The sequence below is a fragment of the Sander vitreus genome, chromosome 16, assembly GCF_031162955.1.
Source record: "Sander vitreus isolate 19-12246 chromosome 16, sanVit1, whole genome shotgun sequence".
Lineage (NCBI taxonomy): Eukaryota > Metazoa > Chordata > Actinopteri > Perciformes > Percidae > Sander > Sander vitreus.
Window position 1 is genome coordinate 31,103,663 of NC_135870.1, and position 26,305 is coordinate 31,129,967.

General features: G+C 42.4%; 1 protein-coding gene and 9 non-coding genes across 13 annotated transcripts in view; all 10 read right to left on the reverse strand.

Annotated features, from left to right (window-relative positions):
• LOC144531650 (ras-specific guanine nucleotide-releasing factor RalGPS1) overlaps positions 1–4,013 on the reverse strand; it is a 77,434-nt gene extending 73,421 nt beyond the window's left edge. For 2 of the 4 annotated variants that reach the window (XM_078271900.1, XM_078271898.1), the window contains exons 1-2: positions 3,689–4,012; positions 435–559 (exon numbers count right to left, since the gene is read on the reverse strand). In XM_078271900.1, the coding sequence (XP_078128026.1) occupies positions 435–491 (57 nt within the window). In that variant the 5' untranslated portion in view covers positions 492–559; positions 3,689–4,012. Of the gene's footprint in view, positions 1–434; positions 560–3,688 lie in introns of all 4 variants that reach the window. The other 2 variants (XM_078271899.1, XM_078271902.1) reach the window with 2 other exon arrangements.
• A 14,096-nt stretch (positions 4,014–18,109) lies between these two features.
• LOC144531944 (U4 spliceosomal RNA) lies at positions 18,110–18,250 on the reverse strand. Its single transcript, XR_013503287.1, has one exon. It is a non-coding gene; the product is annotated as a U4 spliceosomal RNA (small nuclear RNA).
• A 650-nt stretch (positions 18,251–18,900) lies between these two features.
• On the reverse strand, positions 18,901–19,038 carry LOC144531925 (U4 spliceosomal RNA). Its single transcript, XR_013503269.1, has one exon. It is a non-coding gene; the product is annotated as a U4 spliceosomal RNA (small nuclear RNA).
• A 691-nt stretch (positions 19,039–19,729) lies between these two features.
• On the reverse strand, positions 19,730–19,870 carry LOC144531922 (U4 spliceosomal RNA). The gene has a single exon (XR_013503266.1). It is a non-coding gene; the product is annotated as a U4 spliceosomal RNA (small nuclear RNA).
• A 667-nt stretch (positions 19,871–20,537) lies between these two features.
• LOC144531932 (U4 spliceosomal RNA) lies at positions 20,538–20,678 on the reverse strand. The gene has a single exon (XR_013503276.1). It is a non-coding gene; the product is annotated as a U4 spliceosomal RNA (small nuclear RNA).
• Positions 20,679–21,372: 694 nt separating this feature from the next.
• LOC144531943 (U4 spliceosomal RNA) lies at positions 21,373–21,513 on the reverse strand. The gene has a single exon (XR_013503286.1). It is a non-coding gene; the product is annotated as a U4 spliceosomal RNA (small nuclear RNA).
• A 696-nt stretch (positions 21,514–22,209) lies between these two features.
• LOC144531923 (U4 spliceosomal RNA) lies at positions 22,210–22,350 on the reverse strand. The gene has a single exon (XR_013503267.1). It is a non-coding gene; the product is annotated as a U4 spliceosomal RNA (small nuclear RNA).
• A 692-nt stretch (positions 22,351–23,042) lies between these two features.
• Positions 23,043–23,181, reverse strand: LOC144531926 (U4 spliceosomal RNA). Its single transcript, XR_013503270.1, has one exon. It is a non-coding gene; the product is annotated as a U4 spliceosomal RNA (small nuclear RNA).
• Positions 23,182–23,800: 619 nt separating this feature from the next.
• Positions 23,801–23,938, reverse strand: LOC144531924 (U4 spliceosomal RNA). Its single transcript, XR_013503268.1, has one exon. It is a non-coding gene; the product is annotated as a U4 spliceosomal RNA (small nuclear RNA).
• A 676-nt stretch (positions 23,939–24,614) lies between these two features.
• On the reverse strand, positions 24,615–24,755 carry LOC144531945 (U4 spliceosomal RNA). The gene has a single exon (XR_013503288.1). It is a non-coding gene; the product is annotated as a U4 spliceosomal RNA (small nuclear RNA).
• Between the last annotated feature and the right edge of the window lie 1,550 nt (positions 24,756–26,305).

The following is a 26,305-nucleotide window of genomic DNA, read 5'->3' on the forward strand; positions in this document are numbered from 1 at the left end:
ACACATTTTTGTTGTTGTTTTGCAGAAGCTGGTCTAGCTGTACAGTATCAGGTCACTTCGACTGCTTTGTAGTGTGTCAGGCTGTATTCAATTTGAATGTGGGGCTGCCATCTTGTGATGACACGCTGTGTTGAACTGTGCATGGTATTTACCTGCTTAAAAAGTAAAGCTAAAAAGTTCTTTAAAAATGCTCAAATCTAATGGTGAAGGGAACTACACAACTTCTCATTTTCTATACATGCCGACTTTGCAACTCAACAGTATGAATACAAAAATCACAATTATTATTCTGCTTTTAGTCTGTTAAATCAGAGCAGTACAAAGAACTCCCAAGGAGCAATGCAACAAGCAACTTTATCTTAAAGTAAGTCTACAAGGAGCAGTAAAACATGCAGTGTAACTATCTGTCTGTCCCGGTCATGCCTTGTCCTTACCTCTGATGTGAATGAATTGATGCTGGTGCCATCTGAAAGCCCGTTCCTGCGATACATGCTCACAGAGGGACTGCTGGGATGCACAGGTCAGGGCACCAGAGGAGCACATAACCTCTCATCCATGCCTGGAGACAGAAGACATTATATTTTCCCTTAGTTAGCTTGAAATGTTTTCCGTGGTTTTTGTGAGTATGTAATGGACAGTTTAGTAGAAATGATGATTCCACTGAAATCTAGTCAATACTATATAAACACAAATACTGAACCGCAGGGGACTATTGGTCAGGGGTGAAGAACATTCACCACCTACGGACACATCCAATGACAACAACACGTTTTAGTCAAAAGTAACTATAGTATTTGACCAGTAATCACGTAGTAATAATGTTCACTCCAGGCCTGTTGTTCTGCTGTGCTTAGCTGGTCTTCATTCAGACTTTAAGTTATGATAATTATGGTTTAAGTAAGTCTTAAAATTACAAGTCATACTATTCTACTGGAATTTAGGGTTTTTACAGCTCTATAGCTAAATAAAGACAAGTTATTTATATCATTCATAAATGGATTAATTGATCCCATTTCATCTTAACACATAGGCCTGGCCTTTATGAAAGAATACGTCCTATGTTGACTGTATCCATAGTTGTGCTTACATACTGAATCACATGTTTTCCCAAAGTCTGCACACCAGTTACAGTTTCTCTCGATTGTTAAGACACACTTCTTGAAACTCTCACCCATTTTCTCAAAACTGTAAAAACAAAAACAAATTCTCAAACTATATTCACAAAACTCCTGACTCTGCTAGCATAATCAAACAATGCTTTCAGATCATACACACAGCCAGTCCATAACTACACACTACAGAGCATTCATTATCATATTACCTCAAACATTAGAGAACACAGAGTCCAGGGCATCTAGTTACAGAAAAAAATGTTTACTGTAATTCATGTAGTAAACACATTTCACTGCCACCTGTGCACTCTGAACTGGCTTATATTCTCTACGATTGGTTTTATCACTTCATTAGAAATATGTGTGTATGACATTAACATGACGCCAAAAAGTGGACTACTACAGTTATCAGATGGTTCCTCTGTCACAATAGGCTTACAGCAGTTCATAGAGTATGTCTAATTATTTTTGTTAGACTATGATTATTATAGGAAGCATGATAACCAGTTTTTTAGCTTTCTGAGTTGATAAACTACACGCTGTTTAGGTAACGTTACTGTTGACGTCCAAACAGGCCTGTGTGTGTGTTTTGAGAAATGTCTTTATACTGCAAGGCTATATTTATTTTACTTTTATTTGTTATTTATATATTTTTGTGTTGCCATTACCTCTTTTCCCTGTTTTCATACATACAGAAGTTTAGTTTGCTAAATATATCACATTTGTTTAGTTGGATATTGGATGTGAAAAGAAGGAAATGGTTCTTCCATAACATTACACTTTAGATGTGTGTGAATTTCCCACCAGTAGTCATTTATATAGTAGGGATGGGCGATATGGCCTAAAATCCATATTGCAATATACATTGCAGCCTCTTGCGATAACGATATATATCGCGATATATAAATTATAATAGAACCATTTCAGACCAGGTTACATAGACCCTAAGGAAAGCTTTTTTAAAGAGAAAGAAACGTAGCATGTAGTTTTGAGAACATTTATTTTTCAAAACTGTAATTATACAACATAATGGTGCAGATAAATACAATTCAAGTACACTAGTTGCAGAGACTTTGACAAAGAAAAAGCTTAAAGTATTGGGTGTCTTCTCTGTAGTGCAAACCATTCTAAAAGGCTCTACACTGATTTTGAGTCCTCGGTTCTTAAATGCCCCCCAAGATCCAGAAAAAACAGGAAAAACTGGTGTCTGTTTAGTTAAGGAACACACTTTACTGAAAATACTTTCAGTATTAGGCAAAGATGCACAGATACTTTAAAGAAAAACATATTTCAAACAAAGTTTCTTACCTGCAGCCTAATGTAACGCATTTGAGCACACACACACACACACACGAGAGTCGGGACCTTTAAGGTCCCGACTCTCGTGTGTGTGTGTGTGTGTGTGTGTGTGTGTGTGTGTGTGTGTGTGCTCAAATGCGTTACATTAGGCTGCAGGTAAGAAACTTTGTTTGAAATATGTTTGTGCCGGTCTGATAATAGTTATACATTGCAAGTTGTTAGCAACACCATCCGGCAGCCTGGCGCCGCTGCATGCTGGTCAAACTGTGCAGCCTCTGCTCAACCCGTATGGTGGGGGCCGTAAACTTCCCGGTACATTTTTTGGTCCCATTCCGCCGCTGCGCACACAGTACGGTCACCAAGCCTGGGTTCACAGCTACACACTAGAGGTCTGATCGGGCCGCATTCTTCTGTCCGAACCCGGCCCGCGTCCGACAGAGCAGTAACCCGGCCCGAGCCTGACAGGCATTAAGATATTTATGTCCGAGCCCGACCCGAGCCTGACTCAGTTACAATCTCATTTTTTTCTCATACTAATGACACATGTAGGTTTGTTTGTGTGGAAAGCTTTCATTAAGCAGCTGTAGGAAGGCATTCAGAAATGTCAACAGATGACGTCATCAGGACAACAAGCTCACGTTAATAAGCTGTCAAAATGTTCAACGTGTTAACCTTTCCTGATCGCCGACCAGCGGAGAGTAGTTACCTTGAATAATACAGAAGACAAAGAGCTTAAAAAATAATTGCATATTAAATCACAACCGCAATATTGGTGAACAAATAAATCACAATTAGATTATTTTCCAAAATCGTTCAGCCCTACTACAGATACCAGAAATATGATTTATATTGTGTAAGGTCTTTTATCTTTCAGGATCATTTATAATATTATAGAACCCTGTAGGTTATGGCAACATGTGACAGAAGGGGGGGGGGCGCGTTTTCTACTAGGTCCCAATACATGCTGTAGCCGGCCCTGCGCCATACACAAACATGCGCCGACAGCTGAGATCCCCGTCCAGTGTCGCAGACAGACACCCATCTGTGCACCTGAACAACACATGTGACCACAGCAGCCATGGCCATGAATCAGTATATCTGTCAGCATCCAGTGTCCTGTCACGAAAGCAGCTACGACACGCTATGACACGGCGTCTACAGCCCGGCCCCGAGCACACAGAGCCCGGCCTTCTGCTGCGGCTGCTGGCTGTGTCCGCGCAGCACAGCCTCATCCCCCCCGCACACATTACAGCATGCTAACGCTCTGCGGTGCCTACCTCTCCGCCAGATACCGTCCCTGCCGCTGCCGCCGCTGCTGCTGCTTTATTCAAACAAGCGACAGTCTGCGTCCACATTAACACGAGCCGAGTCGAGTTGATTAAACCACAGCAGTGTCCGGGGGAGGGGGGGGTACTCCTCCTTTGAGTCGAACATGAAGCCAAGGTCGCAACGTTTGGTCCGCAGGGTCCACAAACCGTGCGGGATACATTAGACGGTATCATACAAACATGGCTGTGACGAACCAAATTATCTCTAGTCGCAACATAAAAGTGAAAATGAATAAATCCCGACAGCAGGAAGTGACAGGTAGGCGCACTTATGTTGACAGCCAGGTGTATTGCCTAATCATCGCTGGGCTCCACAGACAGCTCCCGCCTCTAAAATCAGCCGGCCAATCAGAGCGCAGCATCCTTCAGACGCAGGTGCATCTGTGACGCCTTCATTAGCTTCCTGTAGGCTTGTCCATCACAGCTCCTCCGTGGTCCGTTCCTAAAATGTCCTCCAGCAAGAAGGTTTGACTGGGTGATCATTTAGAGCTATGGAGGATATATGTATTCATAATTCAAATTGAAAGTCCAAAGAGAAAACGAAAAGAGATACAATTAAAAAGATATTACTTTACTACGTCACTGGGAATAATCATGACATAATTGAATTTAAAAAAAGAAAAAGGAAACTGATAAAGCAAAGATCAAATGTAAAATGATCATTTGAAAATGTAAAGTGACAATATAAAAAGTCAAATTTAAAATGCAAAGCTTAAATATAAATGCTCAAACTGAAATCTTAAATTGAAGGATGACATTGTAAATCGCAATATAATAAGAAAAGATAAACATCAAATATGAAACTTGACAATGGAAATACTTAAATTAAAATCTCAAATAGAAAAAAACTAATCATTTTATTTTAGCCTTTGCACTTCATCTCCTGGTAGGCCCCAGACAGTTGCAGGCAAGGGGGTCAGCTTCTCCTCGGACCGCGAACCTCCTATGGCGCCATTTTGATGCTACCAAGCCATCACCCCCCGTTAGCATCCCATTGACTGCCATTCATTCTGACATCACTTTGACAGAGAATACCTTTACATCTGAAGCGTTTAAAGACTCCATTTGTCCGTTGTTTATTTCTAAAGAAACACGACAATGTATAAAAGGCTCCATTACCTTGTAGCTCACGTTATGGCTCCGTAGCAGACGTTTTTATAACAATAGGCTAACGATTGGGTCATAACCACGAGACTTCCTGTCTCATGGTAGAGGAGTTACCGTATAGTACAGGAGAAGCTCTCAGGCAGTTTGGACTTCCATCAGCTGTTTAAGTGTAATGACTAATGTTAACTATCATTTTAGTGATCAATAATGAGCCTGTGTCTATGTTATCTCCTTACATATACCTACGCTCTCCGTCTCTGCTAGATTGGGAATGATTGAGATTTCTCTTGGCACAGCTACCAGAAGACTTCCAACTTTCAGACAGGTTGCTCACGTCACATCTACGTCTTCAAGCTCAGTTGGAGGCTGCTCAGTAACGCTCAGCCATCACCGGGAAAGAGCTTCTAATGTCCTTCACTGGTCTCCGTCCAGAGACACGGGATCTGTTGGTCTATTCTATATAATGTCTATGGTTGCAGGACACTGACTTGACACTGCCTGTGTTCTGGTCTGCAAGTTGCCATGGTATCAATTTAACTAGTCATGGATGCCACATCATAACAGCTAATATAATGTTAGCTAGTCACAAAAGGCAGCTCTTAGCTGCTGTATGGTCCGCTGCTTTCTCGCCATTAGACCGATAGGAACTGAGGTGGAGTTGTTAATGCTTCTTTTTAGTCCTGGTGAGTTGTGTGAGGCCACATGGTCAGACATGTAAGATCACATTCACCAAGTTGAAGCCATTGCCTTATGCTGTATATCTACATATGTGTGTCTCCATTGGTGGGATCTCAAATGCGTCCTGGTTTTCCCGGGCTACATGCAGATCCAAACATTTGGTGCTGATACATCTGAAGCTGTTCACTAACTGGCAGATGAATGTGTAATTATTACAATGTGTTGAATTAATAACAGCTAGTTGGGGGGGAGAAAACGAAGACGCAGATCCAGAGAGACAAGCAAAGTATCTCCAGAAAGGGGAAAAGGAAAAAGAGTTGCTGACCTCAGTGAGCGTGAGCAGCGAGCACAGAGGAAGAAATGGAGAAAGAAAAAGAGGGAAGCAAAGCTCATGGAAAAGGCCAAGGCAGCTGTAGCATCTTCACTTACAACACCTCTTGTATTGCAACCAGTGGCAAAGTCCTGAAGGTCAGAAGTGTAAAAATTACATAGTTACCAGGTACTACTGTTGAGTACTCACTTCTCATTGACTGAGCAGAATACAACAGTGATACTGAAAATGGAAATAATAAAAACCAAAGAGATTCTAAAACCTACCTCACAAAAAGCAAAATGGAGTAAATCATATTTAAACATGAGAAATATAAGTGATCACATAGAAAAGCCTTCACAAAAAATGGGATTAGTTTGTGGCAATAAGTGGTTGTTTATAGCTCTGAAATCTTACTCTGGATGTGATCAACAGGTGAATTATTTTCCCGTAGGGGCAACATTTCCAAGTCAAATATTATATAATATATATATATCATATGTCAGAGTTGAGTTTCAGATTAGAGTGAAGGTAATGGGTTAGGTTGGGTGTATGGATGATCATATGTCAAATAATTGTCAGTTGTGTGTTACAGTGTTAGTGAAATCTACATAAATGTGTGTTTATTGTGTTTTAGGCAAAGACAACAAGGTCAACGTATCAAACTAAACAGAGAAAGAAGCTTGAAATAGAAAAATAAAAGTACTCAAAGGTGCCCTGGTGGAAGTAAAAACTACAAAAGATAAATACAAGAAGTGGCAAAGAGAAAAGAAAACTAATGGACAAACCCAGTCACCTCGCACACAACTTAACCCGTTGGCCAGAAAACTGCTGCTTCATGCATCCGTGGTTGAAGAGTTAAGAAAGAAGTAGCACAATGCAAGAGAACAAACAGACAAGCAGGTGCTTGCTAGAGCAACCGTGGGCAACATCATAAAGAAATACAGGCTCCAGGGCTTAGCTGAGCAGAGACAATATTAGTAGAATGACAACTGGCAAAAGACATACCATCACTCTATAGACAAGGAAAATGCAGAAGAGTGTTTCTGAAAGTGCACACGTGTCGTACTCCTTTTTCTGCAGTCAACAGCCATTTTGGGTTGTAGCACCAACTGAAGCCGACAAGGAAACACGTCAGTGCAAGCTGCGTGACAACCTGCAGTTCATGCCCTGGCCTTTTCAATGATGGGCTTCTTTCCAGTAAAGATGTAGAGGGATGTCAGATTCCATCGTCTGTGATCCAAATGTGAAAAGATTGTGCTAATGGTGTTTGTAGTTATATTTTCCACGGGGTTGTCCACAAAACGGTAAGAACCCACGGGGTGGGAAGTATCCAGATGTGCTTTCTGTAGTCCACCTTCAGAACAGAGTAGTTTCACCGGCAGACTTTTGTCAATAACATCCGCTGTCGCATGATTACACAGACGAGTGTAAGGCCAGTCAGATTCTCCTCGCACCGCGCTTCTATTTTTCCTAGATGCTTTCAAATTCTCCTTCACATCTTTCCTTTACTTCATGGCGTTTACCATCGGGTTTAAAGATAAGTGGTTAGGAAAGGACTTAGAAGGACATTTTTGACTTTTCGACCGCTGCCTATATTTCGATCATCTCGACGGGATATTGGTTAAGTTTTCAACCACCAAATTTCAAGTGCATCTCGCTGCAGCCTGCGGGAAGGCGGGGCTTGACATCAAGTCCCACCCACATCCAAGTCAGCCATTTTTTTTTTTGCTTACGTCACTCCCCATATGCTCGGAAGCTAGCTTGGTAGCGAAGCTGATATTAGCCTATTGTTTTCACATTAGATGATATAAACTGATGATGTAGGCTAAACACAAACAACATTTCATGCAACAACAGTGAAGTTTACTGTAATTGGGCCCGTGCACTTTTTCGTTCATTTGATTTCCGATTTTGAAACAATTCAGTCTCCATTACAACCAAATGTACAATGGGGCGATTTTGCTTTATTAACAGGTGAACCAGAAGCATACAGGTGAAACAGGTCATGCAGACAATAAAAACCAGCAACATAAGACATTAAAAGGATGGTGTGTTATGGTTGGCTATATATAATAAGCAGAGGTGGGTTTTTAATCTAGATTTAAAAATGTCAACTGAGTGAGCTTCTTTAACATGTAGTGGGAGGCCAGTCCACAGGTGTCATGTCTTAGGATAAACGTTTGCAGAGGTTTAACAAGGACTGTAACCAATTGATGACTATTGACTGTTCACAATGTCATCAATCAAATCATCAAGGTTGACGATCAAAACTATTTATTTGCGTTTAACACCAGGTGTAATGATTTAAAATTCCCACTAGACAGCGCTGTTCGCCCTCCCATGGTTATATTTAAACATTTATAACACTGTTGAGTCAAACATTTGAAAAAAAAATGCAAGTTATGCCATTTCACTTCAACACACGACAGACAACTGGCAAACAGTTTTTCAGGTATGCTAACCTATTCACATATACTTTTCTATATATTATTGTCATTTTAAATGTTGGCAATTGCAAGAATATCTGTTTGATTATCATCATCATACTGAATATCATCAGTATGAGCTACAACAAACAGATAATTATGGTCTGTTACGATTATTGTCCCAAAAATGTAATATTGGTACACCTCATCATTTATTTATCTAGTTACTTTTTAGTTTAGTTTCATACTATGCGGTGGATACATCAGTAAATACTGTGAAAGTATCAAAATGCTCAATCTACAGCGAAATGCACACAACCCTTATTCAGAGAGACAGAGAGTGCAGATGCAGAAGATCTGGAAACGGTGACCAACCAGAGCACCTGAGGTCAATAATATTTAAAATGCGATGCCTCCTCTGGTCATTAGGACTTCAGATCGTAGTCTAGACAGACCTTCGCCCGCCACGATTTTGATGACTATCTGGAAAACAGTCAAACAATCATATCATGCGATGAGTGCAGGGTTCCTATATCAAGTTTCCTCCATTTCCCATCCCCCAATCAAGTGCCGTCCACTGGGTATTGCATAATGTGGGTATGCAAGACTTCTTTCTTCAAGACCCCTTTTCACTCTATACAAATCTCCCATTTGACCACCTAAGATGCTACACTGATGCTTAATGCCACCTGTCAAGCACAGTGGAGGCAGCGTGAGGGTCTTGGGGACCATCAGATTACCTAGAAAAAGTGACCATCTTACCTCTGGATACATGACATCCATCACAAAGTCAGCGCTCATGTATGCTCCCATTTCCCTGCTTCTACTGGATGATCCCAAGCCAGTCACCTCCTCTGTTATTTTCCAGATCTCATAGGTCTATGGAGACAAAGCAATACAAGGATACAAGGACTTTTATTTGTCACATACATAGAAATACTAATGTAAAGCTTGAGGAAAGAAACTCCTCCTAAGTCTCTCTGTTCTGGTCTTGTAGCAGCAGAGACGTCTGTCTGACCTCAGTGGTTTGAAAAGTCCATGGTCAGGATGTGAAACGTCCATTAAAATACTTCGGGCCCTTTAACATACTCTTTTCTTATAGGTATCCTGCAGGTTAGGAAAAGGTTGTTAGGGGCTTGTTCTGACCCAGAACGCAGAGATTTCACACACAGACAATGAACGCAGTTTGTAAAGTTTTTAATGAACCAAAGAGTACTCAGAGATACAGTGCGGGTTTTGTCTGAGCGGGGAATCTCCTGGCTGGTCCGAGTACCGAGGCGAGCCGAGGGGGAAGGATCCGGGTTGTACGAGACTCGAGGCGGACAGGCAGGGAAGAGTTTACAGTAGTTTCCACAGGTGGAGGATAAGGCTGGATGGTGAGGCTGGAAGCTTGTAGGCACAGCGGAGGAGGCAGCAGGTCTGAGCGGTCACTGGAGAGAAACACGGGGAAAGTATGAGCTCAGGAAAACAAAGACAAAAGCTAGGGTGCACAAAACAACACGGACACAACTTGAATAAACTGAGACCTCAGAGCCAAGTTACCACATGGGTGTAGATAACAAACTGGCGCCGAAGAGGTGATCAGCCCGGGTTTAAGTATTGCTGGAATGAATCTTGGAGATGAGCTGCAGCTGAGAGGAACGGCTGTGCAGTGTTGATTAGGCCACGCCCCTTGACCTACTTTCCTCTGAATACACCTCCAGCACTCCAGGTGGAAAAGCACAGATACACACAGAGACACACAGACAAACAGAACAAAAACACCCAAAACAGGGCGGAGAGAGAGCTGCCCATAACAGAGGTACTCTGACCACTCTCTGTAAGGCACTGCAGTCACAGGTACACACATACACATCACTGCCATTTTTGCTTACCTGCTTCTCACTAAAAAGCAGCATGTTCTGCTTCAGGTGCTGTTTCAGAGAAAGGGATGCAGGACGATTCCATAAGAACATCCTGTTGGACCTTCTGCTCCCACAGATTAGCTGATCATATAAGCTCTGAAACAAAAAGTGTGAACACATAAGAACACTTCTCATTTTATTACGGCTAATATATGTCTTAATAATTACCTTTATTTGGGCTTTTGAGAAAATTGATGAACTCCCTTCTCTCTCAACAGTATTGATTATTCTGCAGACAAGAGGGAAATATATATTTTTTTGTAAAGTGGACCGGCAACAACTGCAAAAAAAAAAAAGTTTTCTATACTGACTCTCAAAACTAATTCTCCAATCATTTAACAGTCAGAATCGGACACTTTAAAAGAGTTTTGGCAAGACTGTGTGTATCAAGGTTCTTCCTCACAACTAACCTCAGGGTCCTGCTCGCGCCTTCTCTTCAGCCTCAACACTGGGGAATAATTTCCACTCAACAGCTCCTGGCACTCCGCTGTCCAATGTGCAAAGACTTGACCATGGCTTCAAATGAAAATGTACAATTAAAACAAAGACCTACATTGTACAAAGTTACAACTACCTACAGAATCAGGGGCAATTATCATATTTAATCTGCACTGAGTCCTGATAGGGTAAGAGGCAAGCAACAGTGAAACTGATTGAACTCATTTAGACAAATATAGAGAAAAAACCTACCAGCGGTCATGGAGCCATGTCGTCTACAACAATTAATTATACCTGTCAAGGGAGTAATTCTCCAGTAGTAACAGACACCACCATCTCCGCAGGGCTGGCATGTCTTGCTGAAATTAAAAATTTTTTTGCTTCAGTACACAACACAAAATGACAGAACCAGGCCATAACAATTTCATAGTAGAAATACTTAGAAAAGAGTAGTCAAATTCAGCATCTAAGGCGATGTACAAGGTGGCCTGTACCCAAGGTTTGATATAGGCATGTGTGCAGCATACTGTATCAGTATGACATCAGAGGTATCCATGTGGTCCATAGTGTATGAAATAAAACTTGATGCAGCAAATGTGAATTTAACATAATCAACATGCTTTGACTAGCATCACAGAGTAGGACCCACCATTAAGATGAAGACGCCACAGTCAATGCCGAATTGCTGGCTAGGGAAGCCCTGAATCAAGACAGGCCAGCATTAATGAATTGAACACACTCACACATGTGTTTGTGATGCAAATAACTATAGAAATACCTGCAACTCTTTGCCGGTTATTTCCTCCCAAGTACCTGCATAAATGTTTTGAGTAATATTCCTGCAAATTTCCGAGGGAGACAATTATATTTGTGATAATGATGAAAACAAAAAAATAACAATAGACAATTGCTTAAATTGAAATGAAAAGGGTCAGAGGAACGTGACCACATAATAAAAAGGTTAAAAAGGTCAAAGGAACGTGACCAAATAAAAATTATATATATATATATATATATATATATATATATATATATATATATATATATATATATATATATATATATATATATGACCTAAAGAGGAGCGCCTTTGTTTTTAGTAAAGCAAGTACCAGTATCATGGTGATATGCATCAAATAACTGTTTCCTAGTGGAGGTACATGTGCCCATGGAGCCTGGCTGCAACTTCAAGTAATTGTGAAGGAAATGACGTGATGTGCAAATAAGAGACATGATTTCAGTGACACACTTCCTTCAATACAACAGAGAATAATTTACAAATGACATGGCAAAAAACACTGAAGAAATATACGCACACAGATCTGATAGTGACCAGGTGTCCACAGAGCGATGTGCAAATCAAAGGACCAGCACGACCTCTTGGCCTCTATTGAGCCTGCACTTGTGAGACGCACACAGTGAGATCCCCACGGCATGCCTGTCGTTGAAGTGATATCAAAAGACAAAATGGGAGAACACTAATGAAGGACAAAACCAGTACTTCTGTACAATGTTATACAGTTGGACAGCTATTCATTTATAGACACACATGAATAATTCATACATGAAACAAGTATGTACTACTTCAACCAGAATAACAAACAGGTGTCCCCAAGTGTGGAGGAGTCTGTAGATTGTGGACCCACATCGGTCAACTCTTCATCTAGTCTTGGGCCATGCTCTGTTGATACATTACTGTTGTCTGTAGATTGTGGACCTTAAGATAAAAATAGATCTTTTATATCACAAAATAATAGAAAATCACCAAAACTCATTCAGCTTTCTGCTTTGATGCTCAAGGATATTGCGCATTAGACTTTTTGGTGAATGCCCCATATTGTTCACATATTAACATCAATCAAGGGCGTAAATCCCATCTAATGGTTGTCCCCCCCTAGGAATATAATTAAAACAATGCTGTGTATTGTAAATAACATACTGATGTACCTTAAAATATCTGTGTAAGTAGTAAAAAAATACAACCACCCCCAAAATGCTTTTAAAGTTTAGAAACATTTTGAGTCCCCCCTCCCTTGCCTCACAGTGGTTTGGTCCACTGCCTGCTATACGTTAGGATCTGCACTGACTCCCAGTCACATCGGTAGTGACAGGAGTGTAGTGAGTAGGCTGTTCAAGGCTGTTTTATTCACATTAAACATCGGATGAAGTTCTTCTTTTCTCTAGCTCTCTTTTTTTTTAATCCACGGGAAATCACTTCCATTGCCACCTTCTCCCAGAACTCTTCTGCATCCACCTTGCCATCAAAATCTGCTGGTGGTTCCTTAATACTGCTCACTTTCAAGAAAATTACAGTCATGCCATACTCTGTGCAAGTCGAATATATATACACACACACACACACACACACACACACACACACACACACACACACACACACCAGGCATACTAAATACTCCTTTCTTGTGCAGGTCCATAACCACAGTCACAGGATGATAGCCGCATGAAACACTATAAATGTGTAGCTGTGGTCACAAAGAGCTTCAAAGGTCAGGTAAGCCTGTAGAATCCTTTGCGCTGATGGTTAACGTTTACCAGATGTTTTTTCAAGCGCCTCGATCATTTTTTCAATTCAATTTTATTTATAATGTCAAATCATACCAGGAATTATCTCAGGACACTTTACAGATAGAGTCAGTCTAGACCACACTCTATAATTTACAAAGACCCAACAATTCCAGTGATTCCCCCAAGAGCATGCATGAATGCGTAAGTGCGACAGTGGTGATGAAAAACTCCCTTTTAGGAAGAAACCTGGGACAGACCCAGACTCTTGGTAGGCGGTGTCTGACGGTGCAGGTTGGGGGTGTGCTGAACAATGGCAATAATAGTCACAATAAAGATATTGTTATATTTATAATAGTTCATGGTGTCGTAGAGCACAGCAGGGTGTAACAGGGCATGGCAGGGCATTGGCCAGACATAGCAAGTCGAAGCCGGGCATTGCAGTGCGTAGCAGGGTGTAATAGGGCACAGCAGGGCGTAGGGCAGGACCACGGCGACAGCTGCCACCATGATGTAGGTGCCATCATGATCCAAGATGATGATGCTGGGCGGAAAAAGAACATAAGGACTCCGGGGAATAAGCTCCCCGGAGCTATGTTAGTAACAAGCATTTCTGTGACACGAATACACACAGATGGAAAGAGAGAGGAGAGAAGCTCAGTGTGTCCGGTAGTCTAGAACTATAACCGCATCACTAAGAGCTGCAGAGAAGGGGAGATAGGGAGGCTGTGGTCCGTGATTGTGGCTACACACCTTCCCCCGCCGGTCTAGGCTAACACTATGACTCATTACTCCCTAAGTATATGTAAGCTTTCTATGGGGAGAAGCAGAGATAGGGTGGGGGTGCGCCATGACTGTGGCTACACACCCATCCCCGCTGGTCTAGGCGAACGCTGCAACTCCTCATACCCTAAATATAGTAAGCTTTCTATGAAGAGAAGCCGAGCTAGGGAGGCGGTGCGTCATGACTGTGGCTACACACCTTCCCTCGTCGGTCTAGGCGAACGCTGCAACTCCTTACTTCCTAACTATAAGCTTTATCGAAGAGGAGAGTTTTAAGTTTACTCTTAAAGGTGATGACGGTGTCTGCCTCCCGAACCCAGACTGGGAGCTGGTTCCACAGGAGAGGAGCCTGATAGCTAAATGCTCTGACTCCCATTCTCCTTTTAGAGACTCTAGGAACCACAAGTAACTCTGCATTCTGGGAGCACAGTGCTCTAGTGGGACAATAAGGTACTATGAACTCTTCAAGATATGATGGTGCTTGACCATTTAGAGCTTTGTAGGTCAGGAGAAGGATTTTAAATTCAATCCTGGATTTTACAGGAAGCCAATGCTAGTACAGGAGAAATATGATCTCCCCTCAGTTCTTGTCAGAACACGCGCTGCAGCATTCTGGATCAGCTGGAGAGTCCTAAGAGTTTTATTTGGGCATCCTGATAATAGGGAGTTACAATAGTCCAGCCTGGAAGTAACAAATGCATGGACTAGTTTTTCAGCATCGTTTTGAGACAGGATGTTCCTAATTTTGGCAATGTTACGAAGGTGAAAAAAGGCTGTTCTAGAGGTTTGTTTTAAGTGGGCGTTAAAGGATATATCCTGATCAAAAATAACTCCTAGATTTCTGACAGTAGTGCTGGAGGCCAGGGCAATACCATCTAGAGTAATTATATCTTGGGATAAAGATGTTCGGAAGGTGTTTAGGGCCCAGCACAATAACTTAACACTACCAACAGCCTGGTGAGTCTGCAAAATCAACATTGACATTGTACGTTCGAAATTAAACTGTTCTGTCAGTGAATCAAAGACTTAGGGAATAAATGATTGTCCTACCTGAAGAGTGTTTCACAGGAAGAGACAAAGGTGAAGAGACAATAGTGTAAGATCATCAAAGTTGTGGATACCATCAGACCACTCCTGGTATCTGTACACCAGGCCACACCTACTGCACCACTTGCTTTACACTGAAATTCCTGTTCAGGATTGATTTAATTGAAGAGATGGATAAAACATGAACCTATGCAGCTTTAAGAGTAAAACTAAGATGAAGAATAAGAGCCACAATAACACAGTTGCACTGATATTATACCAAGGGGGTGATTGTCATGATTTGACGCAGAGTGGCATTTAATCCCCTTATCTCAATATCCATTGGCTCTTCTAAAACCAGCATAATAATACACACCCTCAAACAACAGGTGCACAATAAAAGAAGGACCTACCCTCTATGACATCTGTCATGGAAACAATTTTCGCCTTGGACGTGATGAGTGCTGGTTCACTCAGCATTGTATAGTCTGGACATGCTCTGCAAAATGTTTCAGGTGGGATTATGGCAGATGGGAATGAGCTGGTGTGGACTGCATAATGGGGAAAAAGTGCTGGGAGTTTCTTATTGTGGTAGATGTCCTTAACCATATTCACAAGTATTTTGCCTGTAGGTGGATAATGCACTCCTTCCTCCTCCTCCGCTGCACCTTCTATGTCTTCACTGAACAGCATGGTTCCTTCGTCTGCCTCAAGACATCTAGTTTTCCTAAAAACTCCCTGATCTGTCTGAAATAAATGCCACTTGGCAAGATACTCATGGATGCAGGACTGACGGGGCTTCGCACATGGACAGTGCCAAGTTATTTTCTTAGTATCAAAGCTGACCATGACCCGACCAAGCCTGCTGTAGTATGCCACCGTTGGCTCAAAAACAGACAGATATTTCTGAGAAGGAGGGCCAGAGACGCTAACTACACAGGAGAGTGGAGCCTCAACGGCAGCCCTCGGCCGTGCCAAACACCTGTCTTTCTTGTCCTGCCCAAACCAATTCTCTTCCACCATCTGCTGCAGAACTTCCTCTGATAGAGCAGAATAAATTTGCGTTGCCTGAGGGCAGTATGAGAGGGATTGAATGTGAGGACATTCAAATGTTCTCAAATTGGAGCGCTGTGCACAGTCCATATTTATCTTGCAGATGTCCATCTCACACTGGGTTTTCTGGTTTTGCCCCCAAGTCCTCTTGATGACATGGACTGGTGTGCTGGGGGTGGCAAATGATTTTACAACTGCAAATACACCATTATCAAAGTTGATGCATTGGCAGTTCAGGTGGTGTTGGGCGGTGATGTCTGGTTTTATTGGTGTGTGGCGTCTCTGGAGATGTACTCGCAAGTTCCTTCTGTTTAAAATTTGAGCACAGTGTGGACACACCACAGATTCTCTATTCTTGCAAATGAGTGGTGGAGACGGTGGCACTAAGAAGGCATCAGCAGAGGCTGGACCCTGTGTGGTGGTGGCTGGTGCTGACAGTGGACACTGTGTGGTGGTGGCTGGTGCAAAGGCTGGTGATTGGTGACTGCTGATATGTAGTTTAAACTGGTCCTTTCTTATGATGGTAACATTGCACTGAATGCAGTGAAAATGTGCAGACGTCCTACAAGCCTGGCTACATTTACAGATGAAAAGCCCTGTAAAACATTAATTTTTTTTTTTTTTTTACTTTATTAAATCTGATAATCGTAGAATGTCATGGATTTGCCACCTAGGCCTATATGTAGGGATAACGGCCGCCAAAGTGTGCATAATTAAATGAAATAAATCAAAGCGTTCATTATCCTTTACATATCCATCCGGAACTGGTGGTCAACATCAAGCATACACATATTGTCCATCCCAACAAACCCTACCTTTGTGTTGCACTGCAAGCTGCATGTGGTTATCAAGGTGAAGTCTCATCTTGTACAACATATTGGTGAAGTAATTACAACATGGACATTTATAGGATCCACCCTCAAGGTTTTTTCCTGGGTCCGGGAGGCCCTCAAAATGTGTAGGGTGCTGGGGAAATAAAGATGAGTTTACGGTTTGTTGCATTTTGGTGATCAGTAGTGAGTGATTAGCCTTACTAACTCTCTTGACTGCAAGTTGTTTTGGTTGAGTGAAAAATGTAATGTAAAGTACTTCACAATGTCAAAATGTGACGGAGACAATGTCCGGAGACAATGCACATTCCATTTTAGCAGACCGTCTATGTGAATGCAGAGGTACTGTGAATTACACAGTCTCCTTTAACTATAGGGTTCTTTTTGATCAAAGATCATCTCCTTAGTTTTATTGGTGTCATGATTGCTCTCACACCATTCCTGGAAGGACAGTTTCCTGCTTTTAGCAAGCTCCGAAGGATTGTATAATCGGATTATTTTATAATGTAATTATGTTGCTGTCTACTCCCTTCACGCTGTATACGCGTTATCATGTCATGTGCACCTAGCTAGCAGCCAAAATGTCCCTGAAGCTAAATCTATGTCCTAGCTATGAAGTTGGCACCACAAAAGATGTTGTGATGTGCATTAACTTAACATCTACTTGACAACTTAAATCAAGAAGGCTTTCAGAGGAACGCTTTCTTTAAAACAACGATAAACTTATGGAAGCTTAACAAAGTGTACAGTGTAGTGCTAAGCTAATTGTATAACACGTGCCTCAGAATAAGTAATTAGATCCATCAAAAACACATTTCACAAAGACATTTTTTGATTGCAATTAAAATTAAGGTTTTATATGATTTCATGTTTGCTAATTGCCAAAAAAGTTGCCTCTTCTACTGTACTGTACTGTTCTCTTCTCTTCTACGGCGTAATCTTAGTAGCGAAAATTTTCCACCCCAAGAGCCCAGATATAAAGCTGCGTGACAGAAACAAAACAAAATGATGGACTTGGATGTGGGCTCCTCATGAGTATGGGCATTTCAGCATAGATGTCAATGGTGACTGACTCACTTTTGGAGCCAGTCTCGAGTGGCCATTCGAGGAAATGCAGTTTAGCCACTTACACAATGGCTGGAAGTACTATATCATTTGGATAACGTAATTTGTGACAGACCGGTACAACTTGGACAGCATTGGATAATTACATTTAATCAAGATATTTAGAGTTCACAAGAAGTTACTACCTGTAGCCATTCGTTTTACTATCTGTACAAAAGTTATAGTCTCCAATGAAACTAACAAAAATTGCCAGAGCTGACTATATTGCAAGTCATCTCAGCGGGGTATTGGGTTAAGTTTTCAACCAGCAATAATCACGTCTCAGTACAACTTCACAGACTATGAAATTGCCGCTGCGAAAGAATACCTTAACCTCATACCACATTAAACTGGACCTCGTTCAGCACACGCAACACACATGGTGCATTTTTTTCCAACCTCAGGGGGTGTACAGTCATATTGACGGTGCATGTGATCGGCTTCTTGACCATAAACCACGCCTTTTCCATGAGGTCACGGCTGAACAGGTATATACCATAGACAGTATGAAAATGGTCCATAGTTTTTCAGAGTTATTGTGTGGCGAATGAAACCCACAGTCTATGATGGCCACAGTCTCCGTGACACACCCACCTGTCACTCAAAGCGGACCAGCCCTCAAGTACACAGAAATTGAATCCTTAAAATAATTGAAAACGGGTTAGTTCACCCACTATGTCACTGTCATGAACAGGAAATGTGGCTATAGAGACCCACCTGGTTTTTGTACTAAGCTGTTAACATGGTTACTTCTGCTGTAAATTTGGGCATTTCAGCATAGATGTCAATGGTGACTGACTCACTTTTGGAGCCAGTCTCGAGTGGCCATTCGAGGAAATGCAGTTTAGCCACTTACACAATGGCTGGAAGTACTATATCATTTGGATAACTTAATTTGTGACAGTAAGCATTGGATAATTACATTTAATCAAGATATTTAGAGTTCACAAGAAGTTAGTACCTGTAGCCATTCGTTTTACTATTTGTAACAAAAATTGCCAGAGCTGACTATATTGCAAGTCATCTCAGCGGGGTATTGGGTTAAGTTTTCAACCAGCAATAATCACGTCTCAGTACAACTTCACAGACTAAGAAATTGCTGCTGCGAAAGAACACCTTAACCTCATACCACATTAAACTGGACCTCGTTCAGCACACGCAACACACATGGTGCATTTTTTTCCAACCTCAGGGGGTGTACAGTCATATTGACGGTGCATGTGATTGGCTTCTTGACCATAAACCACGCCTTTTTCATGAGGTCACGGCTGAACAGGTATATACCATAGACAGTATGAAAAATGGTCCATAGTTTTTTCAGAGTTATTGTGTGGCGAATGAAACCCACAGTCTATGATGGCCACAGTCTCCGTGACACACCCACCTGTCACTCAAAGCGGACCAGCCCTCAAGTACACAGAAATTGAATCCTTAAAATAATTGAAAACGGGTTAGTTCACCCACTATGTCACTGTCATGAACAGGAAATGTGGCTATAGAGACCCACCTGGTTTTTGTACTAAGCTGTTAACATGGTTACTTCTGCTGTAAATTTGGGCATTTCAGCATAGATGTCAATGGTGACTGACTCACTTTTGGAGCCAGTCTCGAGTGGCCATTCGAGGAAATGCAGTTTAGCCACTTACACAATGGCTGGAAGTACTATATCATTTGGATAACTTAATTTGTGACAGTCCGGTACAACTTGGACAGCATTGGATAATTACATTTAACCAAGATATTTAGAGTTCACAAGAAGTTAGTACCTGTAGCCATTTGTTTTACTATTTGTACAAAAGTTATAGTTTCCAATGAGACTAACAAAAATTGCCAGAGCTGACTATACTGCAAGTCATCTCAGCGGGGTATTGGGTTAAGTTTTCAACCAGCAATAATCACGTCTCAGTACAACTTCACAGACTATGAAATTGCCACTGCGAAAGAATACCTTAACCTCATACCACATTAAACTGGACCTCGTTCAGCACACGCAACACACATGGTGCATTTTTTTCCAACCTCAGGGGGTGTACAGTCATATTGACCATAAACCACGCCTTTTCCATGAGGTCACGGCTGAACAGGTATATACCATAGACAGTATGAAACATGGTCCATAGTTTTTCCAGAATAATTGTGTGGCGAATGAAACCCACAGTCTATGATGGCCACAGTCTCCGTGACACACCCACCTGTCACTCAAAGCGGACCAGCCCTCAAGTACACAGAAATTGAATCCTTAAAATAATTGAAAACGGGTTAGTTCACCCACTATGTCACTGTCATGAACAGGAAATGTGGCTATAGAGACCCACCTGGTTTTTGTACTAAACTGTTAACATGGTTACTTCTGCTGTAAATTTGGGCATTTCAGCATAGATGTCAATGGTGACTGACTCACTTTTGGAGCCAGTCTCGAGTGGCTATTCGAGGAAATGCAGTTTAGCCACTTACACAATGGCTGGAAGTACTATATCATTTGGATAACTTAATTTGTGACAGTCCGGTACAACTTGGACAGCATTGGATAATTACATTTAACCAAGATATTTAGAGTTCACAAGAAGTTACTACCTGTAGCCATTCATTTTACTATTTGTACAAAAGTTATAGTCTCCAATGAGACTAACAAAAATTGCCAGAGCTGACTATATTGCAAGTCATCTCAGCGGGGTATTGGGTTAAGTTTTCAACCAGCAATAATCACGTCTCAGTACAACTTCACAGACTATGAAATTGCCACTGCGAAAGAATACCTTAACCTCATACCACATTAAACTGGACCTCGTTCAGCACACGCAACACACATGGTGCATTTTTTTTCCAACCTCAGGGGGGTGTACAGTCATATTGACGGTGCATGTGATTGGCTTCTTGACCATAAACCACGCCTTTTTCATGAGGTCACGGCTGAACAGGTATATACCATAGACAGTATGAAAAATGGTCCATAGTTTTTTCAGAGTTATTGTGTGGCGAATGAAACCCACAGTCTATGATGGCCACAGTCTCCGTGACACACCCACCTGTCACTCAAAGCGGACCAGCCCTCAAGTACACAGAAATTGAATCCTTAAAATAATTGAAAACGGGTTAGTTCACCCACTATGTCACTGTCATGAACAGGAAATGTGGCTATAGAGACCCACCTGGTTTTTGTACTAAGCTGTTAACATGGTTACTTCTGCTGTAAATTTGGGCATTTCAGCATAGATGTCAATGGTGACTGACTCACTTTTGGAGCCAGTCTCGAGTGGCCATTCGAGGAAATGCAGTTTAGCCACTTACACAATGGCTGGAAGTACTATATCATTTGGATAACGTAATTTGTGACAGTCCGGTACAACTTGGACAGCATTGGATAATTACATTTAATCAAGATATTTAGAGTTCACAAGAAGTTACGTACCTGTAGCCATTCGTTTTACTATTTGTACAAAAGTTATAGTCTCCAATGAGACTAACAAAAATTGCCAGAGCTGACTATATTGCAAGTCATCTCAGCGGGGTATTGGGTTAAGTTTTCAACCAGCAATAATCACGTCTCAGTACAACTTCACAGACTATGAAATTGCCGCTGCGAAAGAATACCTTAACCTCATACCACATTAAACTGGACCTCGTTCAGCACACGCAACACACATGGTGCATTTTTTTTCCAACCTCAGGGGGGTGTACAGTCATATTGACGGTGCATGTGATTGGCTTCTTGACCATAAACCACGCCTTTTTCCATGAGGTCACGGCTGAACAGGTATATACCATAGACAGTATGAAACATGGTCCATAGTTTTTTCCAGAGTTATTGTGTGGCGAATGAAACCCACAGTCTATGATGGCCACAGTCTCCGTGACACACCCACCTGTCACTCAAAGCGGACCAGCCCTCAAGTACACAGAAATTGAATCCTTAAAATAATTGAAAACGGGTTAGTTCACCCACTATGTCACTGTCATGAACAGGAAATGTGGCTATAGAGACCCACCTGGTTTTTTGTACTAAGCTGTTAACATGGTTACTTCTGCTGTAAATTTGGGCATTTCAGCATAGATGTCAATGGTGACTGACTCACTTTTGGAGCCAGTCTCGAGTGGCCATTCGAGGAAATGCAGTTTAGCCACTTACACAATGGCTGGAAGTACTATATCATTTGGATAACGTAATTTGTGACAGTCCGGTACAACTTGGACAGCATTGGATAATTACATTTAACCAAGATATTTAGAGTTCACAAGAAGTTAGTACCTGTAGCCATTTGTTTTACTATTTGTACAAAAGTTATAGTTTCCAATGAGACTAACAAAAATTGCCAGAGCTGACTATACTGCAAGTCATCTCAGCGGGGTATTGGGTTAAGTTTTCAACCAGCAATAATCACGTCTCAGTACAACTTCACAGACTATGAAATTGCCACTGCGAAAGAATACCTTAACCTCATACCACATTAAACTGGACCTCGTTCAGCACACGCAACACACATGGTGCATTTTTTTTCCAACCTCAGGGGGTGTACAGTCATATTGACGGTGCATGTGATCGGCTTCTTGACCATAAACCACGCCTTTTCCATGAGGTCACGGCTGAACAGGTATATACCATAGACAGTATGAAACATGGTCCATAGTTTTTCCAGAGTTATTGTGTGGCAAATGAAACCCACAGTCTATGATGGCCACAGTCTCCGTGACACACCCACCTGTCACTCAAAGCGGACCAGCCCTCAAGTACACAGAAATTGAATCCTTAAAATAATTGAAAACGGGTTAGTTCACCCACTATGTCACTGTCATGAACAGGAAATGTGGCTATAGAGACCCACCTGGTTTTTGTACTAAACTGTTAACATGGTTACTTCTGCTGTAAATTTGGGCATTTCAGCATAGATGTCAATGGTGACTGACTCACTTTTGGAGCCAGTCTGGAGTTGCTATTCGAGGAAATGCAGTTTAGCCACTTACACAATGGCTGGAAGTACTATATCATTTGGATAACGTAATTTGTGACAGTCCGGTACAACTTGGACAGCATTGGATAATTACATTTAACCAAGATATTTAGAGTTCACAAGAAGTTAGTACCTGTAGCCATTCGTTTTACTATTTGTACAAAAGTTATAGTTTCCAATGAGACTAACAAAAATTGGCAGAGCTGACTATACTGCAAGTCATCTCAGCGGGGTATTGGGTTAAGTTTTCAACCAGCAATAATCACGTCTCAGTACAACTTTACAGACTATGAAATTGCCACTGCGAACCTCATACCACATTAAACTGGACCTCGTTCAGCACACGCAACACACATGGTGCATTTTTTTCCAACCTCAGGGGGTGTACAGTCATATTGACCATAAACCACGCCTTTTTCATGAGGTCACGGCTGAACAGGTATATACCATAGACAGTATGAAAAATGGTCCATAGTTTTTTCCAGAGTTATTGTGTGGCAAATGAAACCCACAGTCTATGATGGCCACAGTCTCCGTGACACACCCACCTGTCACTCAAAGCGGACCAGCCCTCAAGTACACAGAAATTGAATCCTTAAAATAATTGAAAACGGGTTAGTTCACCCACTATGTCACTGTCATGAACAGGAAATGTGGCTATAGAGACCCACCTGGTTTTTGTACTAAGCTGTTAACATGGTTACTTCTGCTGTAAATTTGGGCATTTCAGCATAGATGTCAATGGTGACTGACTCACTTTTGGAGCCAGTCTGGAGTGGCTATTCGAGGAAATGCAGTTTAGCCACTTACACAATGGCTGGAAGTACTATATCATTTGGATAACTTAATTTGTGACAGTAAGCATTGGATAATTACATTTAATCAAGATATCTAGAGTTCACAAGAAGTTAGTACCTGTAGCCATTCGTTTTACTATTTGTAACAAAAATTGCCAGAGCTGACTATATTGCAAGTCATCTCAGCGGGGTATTGGGTTAAGTTTTCAACCAGCAATAATCACGTCTCAGTACAACTTCACAGACTATGAAATTGCCGCTGCGAAAGAATACCTTAACCTCATACCACATTAAACTGGACCTCGTTCAGCACACGCAACACACATGGTGCATTTTTTTCCAACCTCAGGGGGTGTACAGTCATATTGACGGTGCATGTGATCGGCTTCTTGACCATAAACCACGCCTTTTTCATGATGTCACGGCTGAACAGGTATATACCATAGACAGTATGAAAAATGGTCCATAGTTTTTTCAGAGTTATTGTGTGGCGAATGAAACCCACAGTCTATGATGGCCACAGTCTCCGTGACACACCCACCTGTCACTCAAAGCGGACCAGCCCTCAAGTACACAGAAATTGAATCCTTAAAATAATTGAAAACGGGTTAGTTCACCCACTATGTCACTGTCATGAACAGGAAATGTGGCTATAGAGACCCACCTGGTTTTTGTACTAAGCTGTTAACATGGTTACTTCTGCTGTAAATTTGGGCATTTCAGCATAGATGTCAATGGTGACTGACTCACTTTTGGAGCCAGTCTCGAGTGGCCATTCGAGGAAATGCAGTTTAGCCACTTACACAATGGCTGGAAGTACTATATCATTTGGATAACTTAATTTGTGACAGTAAGCATTGGATAATTACATTTAATCAAGATATTTAGAGTTCACAAGAAGTTAGTACCTGTAGCCATTCGTTTTACTATTTGTACAAAAGTTATAGTCTCCAATGAGACTAACAAAAATTGCCAGAGCAGACTATATTGCAAGTCATCTCAGCGGGGTATTGGGTTAAGTTTTCAACCAGCAATAATCACGTCTCAGTACAACTTCACAGACTACGAAATTGCCGCTGCGAAAGAATACCTTAACCTCATACCACATTAAACTGGACCTCGTTCAGCACACGCAACACACATGGTGCATTTTTTTCCAACCTCAGGGGGTCCATCCATCCATCTTCATCCGCTTATCCGGGGTCGGGTCGCGGGGGTAGCAGCTCCAGCAGGGGACCCCAAACTTCCCTTTCCCGGGCCACATTAACCAGCTCCGACTGGGGGATCCAGAGGCGTTCCCAGGCCAGGTTAGAGATATAATCCCTCCACCTAGTCCTGGGTCTCCCCCGAGGCCTCCTCCCAGCTGGACGTGCCTGGAACACCTCCCTAGGGAGGCGCCCAGGGGGCATCCTTACCAGATGCCCGAACCACCTCAACTCGCTCCTTTCGACGCAAAGGAGCAGCGGCTCTACTCCGAGCTCCTCACGGATAACTGAGCTTCTCACCCTATCTCTAAGGGAGACGCCAGCTACCCTCCTGAGGAAACCCATTTCGACCCGCTTGTACCCTGGATCTTGTTCTTTCTGGGTCATGACCCAGCCTTCATGACCATAGGTGAGGGTAGGAACAAAACTGACCAGTAGATTGAGAGCTTTGCCTTCTGGCTCAGCTCTCTTTTCGCCACAACGGTGCGATAAATTGAATGTAATACCGCACCTGCTGTGCCGATTCTCCGACCAATCTCCCGCTCCATTGTCCCCTCCCTCGCGAACAAGACCCCCAAGGTACTTGAACTCCTTCACTTGGGGTAGGGACTCATTCCCTACCTGGAGAAGGCACTCCATCGGTTTCCTGCTGAGAACCATGGCCTCCGATTTAGAGGTGCTGATCCTCATCCCAGCCGCTTCACACTCGGCTGCGAACCGATCCAGTGAGTGCTGAAGGTCACAGGCCGATGATGCCATCAGGACCACATCATCTGCAAAAAGCAGCGATGAGATCCCCAGCCCACCGAACTGCAACCCCTCTCCACCCCCGACTACGCCTCGATATCCTGTCCATAAATACTACAGACAGGATTGGTGACAAAGCGCAGCCCTGGCGGAGGCCAACTCTCACCTGAAACGAGTCCGACTTACTGCCGAGAACCCGGACACAGTCTCGCTTTGGTCGTACAGAGATTGGATGGCCCTGAGAAGGGACCCCTCACCCTGTACTCCCGCAGCACTCCCACAGTATCTCCCGGGCACCCGGTCATACGCCTTCTCCAGATCCACAAAACACATGTAGACTGGTTGAGCATACTCCCAGGCTCCTCCAGGATCCTTGCGAGAGTAAAGATCTGGTCCGTTGTTCCACGACCAGGACGGAATCCGCATTGTTCCTCTTCAACCTGAGATCTCGACTATCGACCGAACCCTCCTTTCCAGCACCTTGGAGTAGACTTTACCGGGAGGCTGAGAAGTGTGATACCCTGTAATTGGCACACACCCTCTGGTCCCCCTTTTAAAAAAGGGGGAACCACCACCCCGGTCTGCCACTCCTTAGGCACCGTCCCCAGACTTCCACGCAATGTTGAAGAGGCGTGTCAGCAAGACACTCCCAGAGCTTTAAGCATTTCTGGACGGATCTCATCAAT